A 10,553-nucleotide genomic window follows, 5' to 3' on the forward strand; every position below is an offset into this window, starting at 1 on the left:
TAAAAATAACAGTTATTTTTAAAAGTGTTTTTGCAAGTATTGGCAAATCTGGAAGAACCCTTGTGGAAAAATTTCTCTGAAATAACTGTAAAAAAATTTACAGTAAAAAAATTAGTTAACTCCTCGTAAAATTTTTAATAATTCATCTAGATGACAGTCTGGAGTATTTGTTTTGATTGCCCACAACCGCAATTCGGTTATTATGTCAATTTTTTAAATTTTATCCATTTTCTTAAATATATTATAAATTATTTTTATATTGAAATACTCAATTTTTTTTTAATTATTTACACTGTTTCTGAATATTATTATTATTATTTTGAATTGTAACAAACTTATCCATATTTAATTTTAAATAACCTCCAAATCTACAAGTGTCCATGTTTTATTTGATATCTAGTAAAACTGGCCAGTAACTAGACAGTTACTGGATATTATACTAGCCAGTTACTAGACATGATCGCTAGCCAGATACTAGATTTAATCGAGTAAAAACTTGATCATTTCTACTAGGGAAAATAATAAGTTGTAAGTTTAGTTACTTATTGAAAGTATATTTTTTAGTTGCCGAGGTTTTTAGTATTTTAGTTAGTACAGCAGGATAACAGAATAACGGCGCATTCGCGACATAAGGGCAGCCAAAAACGTTAAACTTTGGCAACTATCGATCGCGTATGCCATTGAGAACTTCAGGATGGAGATGAATGTTCAAGTTACGGCCAAAAAAAGCCCAACTCATAGCTTATATACTGCGATCAGAAAAGTTTACGAGTTTTATAGGAATAACAAAATATATATAAATATATTAATTCATTTTAATTATTATTATTATTAATCAACACTATTTGTGTTGTTGTTATTTAGAATTTTTATTCGATTGTATTTTAGCATAACAACAATTTTTAGATTTACAATATTATTTGTTTGTTTTTAAATATATACGGTATAAATTTTTCACAAATATCCGTTTTGTTTTGTTATTTTATAATACTATTAATTATTAAAATAAAATGGATATTTACAATTATACCATGTTGATCTTCTATTGATATTGATATAATAAATAATAATTTTTGAATAAAAAAAATTTGTATAATATATATTTAAAGATAAAAAAATAATTGATAAAGTTGTTGTTCTGCTATTTTTATTACATTGACTGTGATTATAACGAGATATAATTGTTAAGACTTGAATGAATTAAAAAAATTTTTTAAAATGAAAAAAAAAATAAAACAAATAATCATTGGTAAACGCTATATTTATATCTCATTAAACAAAACTAAATGATCGAGATAATATAAAACTTTTTTCTCGTACAAGTATTTACTGTAAATTTTAAAAAACTAAAGTCCAATTATTTCTTTATCTACGACTTGAATTTGCTCGAATTTACATTATTATTATTATTATTGTTATATTATGATTTTATCAAAAAATATAAAAAAAAATATATAAAATTATATTTATGTTTATTTGTCTTTTTTATATTTTAATCTTTATTCTGCATTGACAATGAAAAATAATTAAAAAATAAAACAAAACAAAGTAAATGAAATCGCGAAGACAAAAAAATAAAATATTTAAAAAGTAAGACGAAAACCGATTCCGCTTTTGCCTAGATTTTGCTCAAAGTACATTAAACAAAAGTAATTAAATAAATAAAATAAAATAAAATAAAAATAATTGTACGAATCGAATCACATATCTATAGCTCTAGGATGCTCTGATTTTATTTGACGTCATTTTATAAGCCTCGTAACTTAACGAAAAAATATAAATAAATAATCTTAAAGACAATGAAGTAAAAATAATAATAATAATTATTATTCACGTTGTAATAGAAGAAATAATTTATTTGGATTATTTCGCCGAAAAATATGAATAAATAATATTGAGACACACAACAGCCGTACTTTTATTATCTGTTCATAAGTCAAATTTACTCTCGTTAGTACATAGGACATGTATATTCATACGTAAAAAAGTCCTGATAAATCTACGCTGCGTGAATATAAGGGCCTTAAATGCGAGCTGCGTGAATGTACAGGCTCTTATATTCACGCTGCGTGGATTTATCAGGGTTTTTTTATGTGTGAATAGACACTTCTTAGTACATAATACTAATAATAATAATAATATATAAATAAATCAAGTGCAAATTTAAATCATAAGACATCCATGAGTGCTTGATAAAATGATAAATGATGTGATATACATTTTATCGAATAAAAATAATTGACAGATTACAATCCATCTAATCTTTTTACCACCAAAATAAATTAACTAAAATAATATTAATAAGCGTTATTAACGATTAAACAAAAAATGGATTATTTAATTTAAATTTAAACGCAATAAGTGCTTCGATAACTGATTTATTAAGTCGAATAATTAATAGCTGATAAATAATAATTAATAATTAAAAATTAAAAGTTGCAATAAAGTGCTTGGTGAATAATTAATAAGAGTAATTAATACTAAAACACGGAAAATTGTAGTATACATATTATCCATATAAATATAAATAATAAATCGTAAAAAAAAAAAGAAAAAAAAAATAACGACGAGCGAATAAATAATAATATTTAGTGATAAGTGGGTGAATAATTGTTAAGTGTAAATGACTAGCGAAAATAATAATAAAATAAAAAAGTGTGCTGTATGTTTCTATGTTTTATATATCAGACGATGAGTGAGAGAAAAGAAGTAGAAGCATAGAATTTAAAGGGATGATTGCGGTATTATTATTCAAAAAAAATTATACTGTTACAGAGCATGTTCCTAAATATATTTTACGCTATAAATTATATACATATACGTACATATGTGTACATACGTGCTTATATTAAAGTAATAATAATAATAAAGAGAGGATATAAAGTAATAAAATAATAATTTGATCTCTAAGTAAATATATATTTATTTAATTATAATTTTAATTTAAACATATTGAATTGACATTCCTTGAATAGTGTATGTACCATTAGAGAGTAAAAGGAAATCTATTGAATTTGGTAGTAGAGTTGCATTGAGTATATCTGTAGAAGTATCGATATTGGCAAGCTAAGGCGGGCAGTTAGCCAACCGAGCTGTAGTATTGGAAAACCCGTAGAGACAAAGAGAAAAATAAGATTAAAAAAATGACCAAACTGGATATGTGTTGTCGTCAGCAGCAGTACCACTACCTATATCAGTCTAATGGTATAACAGTGTATATATGTGCGGGGATCCTCTCAACAAAAAGATAAATTAGTATTCGGCCAGTCTGTATGGACACGCCCGCATTATAAAACTTATATTCTAGTGACTTTGATTTATTTACGTCTCAATGAATCCACTATTGGGATTTTCATTTATTTTTTGCTGGCTATCGGTATCTGTATCGGAATTAAATAGATATTCTCTTCTGTTCGATGCACCGTTATACTCAAAAATCAACACGGATTCTATCTCTATAATACTCATCTATGTTTATTTTTATTATAATAACACCTTCAAGTATTTTATCATCATTATATTCATTATTATTATTTTTATCATCGTTAAAAATGATGTCAAGTGATTTGACAGGCTGATTTTATTTAAATAATTTAATAAATTTAAAATGTACGGAGCTGATACGGCAACATCTGTCTTTAAATAAATCCGTGCTCCGAAAATTCTTATTCTATTTCTCTCTTTATTTTTATTGGACGGTATTGCGAGAAAGAACAAAAAAATGAAATAAATAAAAACAATAAGAGCGAAGAATAATATGTCGGTGAATTGAAACGTGACGCGATGTGAGTGTGAGTCTGTATTTTGTCAGTACATTTTTCACTCAGTACTGAACTAACGATCGAAAAAATAGTAATTAGAAATAAACAAACTACTGTCAGAATGCATCGAGTGTTTGAGGTTGTTACTGTGACGAGTGACGAGTGACGAGTGTCGAGTGTCGAGTAATTTGAGAATTTTAAAATAATTAACGAATAAAATAAATAAATAAAAAATTTTACCTGTGTAATTACAATAACAACTATTATTATTATTATAGTTATAAGTATTTATTACCATTATATTGTATATTATGTTGGTTAATGATTATTATGTTAGAAATAAAACGAAGGAAAAAGTCTTAAATTAATTAATATAAATGACATCAGAATATAATAATAAATAAAAGTGTGACCTGGCAGGAGTTGGGCGGAAAGTCGAAAGTGGAAAGGACGAAATGGCGGGAAACGGGAAACTAAAACGGGTGAGTGGATCGATGACGAAGAAGCCGAAGTAAAACGTAACTGTTCGTTGCCAAACCCTAGATATATACTATACGCTTCGTTGTTAACCTTTGCCATTTTTTTTTCATTATCTTTACTATTATTATTATTTTCACGACACACGTTTCTTTTTATCTTTCAGCGTCTCTAGTTGACAATAAATATTAATACACACGCGCTCAAAAATATAGAGCAATATTTATTTTAAAAATAATTTATATAACTACAACTATAGTTATATATTTATAACTTATATATCGTGATAATAAAAAAGTACGCCGACATGTACATGAGTAACGATGCATTAAATGAAATTGCAAGTACCACCGACGGCATGTTGAATTTACATCAAAAGTCACTTTACTCGGGTGCTGGCTCTCAAGTCGGAAATTACAAAATTGCTGAATAAAGAGTTGATCCACTATATATACATTATACCTTTCCAACATTCCAACTCAACACGAAAACTAAAACTAAAGTTTCTGACGCTTATACTCATTGACTAAACTCATTCTCACGTTATTTTTATTCAATAATTACTTCCATTACTTCCATTAATTGACTGTTTGTTAGTGTCAAAATCATCGCTGCGAGATAGTTTTATCCTAAGACGTTTTTTCCCTTCCTTTAATACCTAAAAATATAAAAATACCCCATGAAAAAAAAATGTAATTAATTCATACTTTAATTCTTAGTGGGAAATAAGGACTAAAATTTCTTGTAGACTATTTTTTATTTCATCGCCAACGTTTCGTCAGTAATTCCTGACTTCTGTAGGACTCAAAATTCAAAATTACTCCACAATTGTCATAAATACGAATCTTAAAATGACTCAACTGGCAGAACAATACATCCAGAATACAATTTTATACTGACAAATAAAAAATTACTCGAGAGTAATGTGTGTATGTACACTGAGAAAAAAAAAAATTTTCGTCCAGAAAAAAATTTCTTGGCTCAAGAATCGTTTAAAATAAATTTTGGTTTTTTGACAAATGAATATCAATATCTATCATGATAATAAAATATTGGCATTAATTTTGATAGATTAATAAACCAATAGGTTCATTTGAATTAAACAAAAAATAATTCGATTAATTCGATCAATTCTTGAGACAAGAAAATATATTCTTGAAAATTATCAAGAATATATATTCTTATGACAAGAAAATTTTCTCAAGAGTAGTTCTTTTTTTTTCTCAGTGTATGTTTAAAATAAGGTTTTTACAAAGTAATTTTTTATTTATCAGTATAAAATTGTATTCTGGATGTATTGTTCTGCCAGTTGGGTCATTTCAAGATTTGTATTTAAGACAATTGTGGAATAATTTTGAATTTTGAGCCCTGAAGAAGTCAGGAATTACTGACGAAACGTTGGCGATGAAATAAAAAATAGTCCACAAGAAATTGTAGTCCTTATTTCCCACTAAGAATTAAAGTATCAATAAGACAAGGACGTATACATAATGGGTAATTAATTAATAAGATCAATTACCTGAACTCTAAGTTGGCGATCATCAGCGTCATCATCGCCGTAGTCATCTAAAGTGTAATCATCATCATCATAATTTTGAAAGTCGCCCTTTAATCTTCCGTGGTAATTTTCGACATACTCGATAGGTAATTCAAATTCAATAGTGAACGGTTCTCTGTTTCTATCTAGGTACTGGGATCTTGGAGGTCGTCTGTAAAATAAAAAATAACACTAAATAAATGACCGAGGTGTTGAATATGGATTAAGAAATTATATTGAGGGATCTGGTCTGGTACCGATTGTTACTCTTGATTACTCGGCGTGGCATTGGCAGATAGGTAGTTGAGAAGGTGCCGATTGCGATAAAGGATAAGGAGACTCTGTAATTACTAGAGGTAAACCCTGTCGCCTTCTCGTCTACCCGGATGGGGATGGGGTGCAGAATAGACCTTAAATTCAGGGTTATCTAGAAGTAGGGCGTGTCCATCAGACTGTGATATAGTGATATGGAATATTAGATAACAAAACAATTGGATTATTCGAAGATATCACCATGTACAAGTGCTTCATTTTATCAGGAGCCATAAATTAAAAACTATTCTCGAAATTCATTTTTTATCACTTATATTACTTATTACCTAGATAGTAGTACATTAAAATTACATACTGGTAAGTACTCATTAACATGAACACATATGGGGAGGTATTTACCATTTACCGCTTCCACTCGAGCATAATTTTCAGGCGTTAACCAACTTTATGGATGATCAAAGTCCCAACTAACTTTGTTACTTAAACAAACGAGTCTACCGGTGGGTTAAATCTTAAAATTTATAATGTAATACAGTATAATACCATCAGACCATCAGACCGTTCCATCTCGTCTCTTATAATTTTATACATTTATTTAAAAATCGTTATTTATCTAAATTAGACAACTTTCGCACTTTCTAACATCCTTTTTTCGAATTTTAAATGTATATTTTCGATAGTGAAATGCTTATGCTAATTTTACGGCTAAATTTCTCGATAAACAGGTCAAATATTATTATTAGTTTTTTTCACAAAAGTATTTCATTTAATGTTTAAAAATAATCAATAAAGATTACCGTTGAGGTGGATAATGAAATTCTGGTGGTCGTTTATTGACTGGCCGCTTACGAGGATGGGAAAATCTTTGCCATTGTGGTCGCCGGTATACCCAAGGTTTTCGCTGATAGTGTTTTAAAGACCTCACAGGTTTGTACGCAACTGATGAGTTTATTACGACTAAAATAGTTATCACTGCAAGAAAAAATAAAAACTAAAACAAAAAACCACTGATTTAATACTTAAATATATTATTATTAATAATTTTATATTGATTAATTTTACGTACAAATTCCTTCATCCTCTTGTAAAAATAAATGTCTAACTCACAATACAACTGCAAAAAATAACACTAAGTGAAGATGGTCCAAGTTGGTTGTTTAAAAGACTAATAGAATTTAATAGTAAACAGAGTAGTATCTTGGTTTTATACTTCCCCTTTTCATCATTCATTCACTACTAAATACTATCTAGTTTGTAGATGCTGCTTACAGTCACGAGAGAGTTTTATCTCCCAGAATATTAATTTTTGACTAGAAATACTTTTACCGATCAATAAAAATAAAAAATTACTCCCGTTAAAAAAAACAGCAACAAAGACGAAAATATATAATTACCAAGGCAAACAATCGCTGTACTGAGAGAAAGCGAATTTACTTTAATGTTGGTCTGTTTTTTATTACTTGAGTTTAATGGGAGTAACTAAAGTCTGGAGGAGTCTAGCGAAAGTCAAGGTGAATGTTAAATATTATTTTCGTAATGTTTGTTTGAATTCCAGAACACTGGAAATATTTAAACAGTTGTTATAAATAAATATTTAAAATCATTCAAATATTGATATGATTTTTATTATAATTTTCAATATAACAATTAATTAACTGGCGTATTTAATTTATGCTACACAGTACTAGTTGTAATGAATTTATTGCGTTTATTATTACTTAAAAAATAATATTAATTGTACGGAATGACTAGATTATAATCAATAACTCTTTTAAAAAGCAGTTAACAATTATAAATAATAAAATATAAATAACGGAAGCTGTCAGATACATATAAAATTATTATAATATCAATTTTAGAAAATTTAAGTTATTTACTTAAATACTTTCATCATTAATCATTACAATAATTATGTTGCAAGTTGATTGAGCTCGACGCAATCGGTTGGTTTTATTTCGAGCCACCAATTATTTGGATAGTGATATTTTTGTAGCTCGATGCCCTCTCTTGGCACAGGAATAAGTCTCCCACCGAACTGTTTTGCTGGCAAAGGTGGAATTACCAATTGCGGTGGAAAGCACTGGAGACTCGGTGATAATTCACAGTCTGGCGGTAATACTCTTCTTGTCCAGCCTACTCTTCTCATCATTTGAGTCTTGTACCGATAAAATACAAACATCAATTATGATTATTAACCCGTAGTGGTCATTATGGGTCTAGATGACCCGAGGCAATTTTTAAGTTGCTTTTGCTTTGAAGATATCATTCAAAATGGTATTTGTGGTACCATCTATTATTGCACAAATCAATATACTTTTTGAAAAGCTCGACATGACACCACTTTTTTTTCAAAGCATGCGATATCCGGAGTAGAACCCCGGAGGTCATTTACATTTATCTTAAAAAATTAAGTTTTTAGTAAAAAAAAGTCAAATTTTTCGAAATTTGACTTTCTCGAATTTTTTTTATAATTAAACAATTAAAAAAAAATTAAAAAACGATTGAGTTATTCAACGAAAATGTTAAGAATTACTCTCATGTACGGCTTGAGTGAAAATAATTTTTTCCGTGCATGGGGTCAACTAGATCCAGTATGACCACTACGTTATTTTTAAGAAGTTAGACCACTATGGGTTAAATTATGAAGTAAATAAAATTTTTGATTGGACAATACTTACGACAGTATCCTGTTCAAAGACAATTATTTCGACCCTAGCAGAAGCTTCTCCAACCTCATGCTCCTGAACTCGATAAAGACCAGAGGTGTACATATAAGTAGCACTTAGTCCAGCATCGCGGAAGGCTTTTGTGATCAGTACGTCATCTCGCATCGTGTCAACCATGCAAAGTTCTATTTTACGAGCCCAAGGCAAAGCTCGTCCTATTCTTACTTGACCCCACAGAGCTCCAAAGCAGAGAAAATTAACGATCCCAAGTTTCGCCAACACCAGGTGAACTCTATTAACCACAATTATCAATCATTTTTTGTTTATATTATTAGTATAAAAAGTAATTGAACTTACCTGTAGACTAATTCATGTAATCTCTCGGTAAATTCTTCAGGAACGCTGCATGGAGGCGGTGGCAAGCTTTCTCGACCGAGATTATACCAAAAAAGCGCACTGATCACCAGGAAAGCACACAAAGCTCGGAGAGGTGTCACGCGAAAATATCTGCGTGAGGACCATGGATTCATTTTGATAATCTAAACACAAATTATAATTTATTGACTCTCGTAAATGCCTTAAATTAAATTAAATTTAATAAAATGTGTACAAAAGCAAGTTTTAGCAATTAATAATGAAACTTACCGTTGTAGAAGATCCTCATGACCCAAAATTATTATTAGGCAGGAAGACTGTCTATCTGATAGCAACTATTTTCATGTTAGTTTAATTTGATGTATTATTGTGATTCAACTGCTCGATTAATTGAAACAATCTGTAAAATTGGCAACGCTGTTTTCTACGTCTAATCGATTTCTTTTATTTACGTATGAGGGTTGAATTTTATCAACCACCAGATTACAGTTTTAGAAATTTCGCATGGTATTTTATCATCGCGCTCTACGTTGAATTTTATTGAATTTCTCCGCGTCCTTCAATCGCTACATTCGAATCTTTCTCACGTAGAATTTATCCTACGTGGTAATTCTGAAGTGTGGCGCTCTCTATATTGCTATCTAAATAAATTTATATTATTATTATATTAAAAAATTTTAAATAAATAAATTTAATAAATTATTAATTATTATTTCTTTTGATCAAAGAATATTAACGAAAAATTAAACAAAAAAAATAAGTATTGCTATAACTTTGGGATTATTTGAGACTTTGATTAAAAATTATTAAAAGATTCTAATCTAAGCGAGGAGAAATTTTTATTTCAAGTATTGTTGAAAAAAACGCTTTGTAGTGAAATAGTTTATTAAATTATCTATTATCTCTAAAAACGTTTTTTCAAAATTTTCATTCGTTTGGCTAAGCCGATTGAAACTGCAATCACTGGTCTCGGCTGTTAAACGATTTAATTTAGTGAAAAAAAAAAATTTAACTGATTAAAATAAAAATTTTTTTATTCAATATAAGATTTAAGTAAATAATAGATAATGTGATTGTTAAAATTAATATTTAGATTTATTTTAGAGAAAAGTTGTACAGGACAACGTCACTGTACTTAGTATACCTAAATATGTATACATGTCTGTATAGTATACAGTTCACTGTAAAGTCCTGTATTCAGTATACCTGGTAATGTTTCCACTACCCCTTGACCCTTAATGAAGTAGTGGGAGTATACTGAGTACTGAGAGTGCTAGATGTAACTAATAATTTTTCTGTTATAGTAAGTCGAGCTGAACTCTTTCACCATCAAGTGTCAATTGTCCAGATTTAGAGTCACTTTATTGCAAATAATTTAACATTATTTTTTCTGTCAGTTTAACCTCGTTTAATATTGTTTGTTTAGTTAAATTCAGTGTGTAGCTAATTTAATATTAATTAATA

General features: G+C 28.7%; 2 protein-coding genes across 2 annotated transcripts; both read right to left on the bottom strand.

Moving 5' to 3' along the window:
* Window positions 1-4,499: 4,499 nt before the first annotated feature.
* Window positions 4,500-7,543, bottom strand: LOC123272448. The gene is made up of 4 exons (XM_044739221.1): window positions 7,115-7,543; window positions 6,846-7,039; window positions 5,758-5,947; window positions 4,500-4,896 (listed from the first exon to the last, which is right to left on the bottom strand). Exons 1-4 carry the CDS (start codon window positions 7,124-7,126, stop codon window positions 4,792-4,794), a joined length of 501 nt encoding a protein of 166 aa, XP_044595156.1. The 5' UTR covers window positions 7,127-7,543; the 3' UTR covers window positions 4,500-4,791.
* Window positions 7,544-7,657: 114 nt separating this feature from the next.
* LOC123272447 lies at window positions 7,658-9,519 on the bottom strand. The gene is made up of 4 exons (XM_044739220.1): window positions 9,360-9,519; window positions 9,072-9,253; window positions 8,727-9,006; window positions 7,658-8,203 (listed from the first exon to the last, which is right to left on the bottom strand). The coding sequence occupies exons 2-4, from the start codon at window positions 9,242-9,244 to the stop codon at window positions 7,958-7,960; spliced, it is 699 nt and encodes a 232-aa protein (XP_044595155.1). The 5' UTR covers window positions 9,245-9,253; window positions 9,360-9,519; the 3' UTR covers window positions 7,658-7,957.
* Window positions 9,520-10,553: the final 1,034 nt, after the last annotated feature.

This window comes from Cotesia glomerata, linkage group LG10 (assembly GCF_020080835.1).
Source record: "Cotesia glomerata isolate CgM1 linkage group LG10, MPM_Cglom_v2.3, whole genome shotgun sequence".
NCBI lineage: Eukaryota > Metazoa > Arthropoda > Insecta > Hymenoptera > Braconidae > Cotesia > Cotesia glomerata.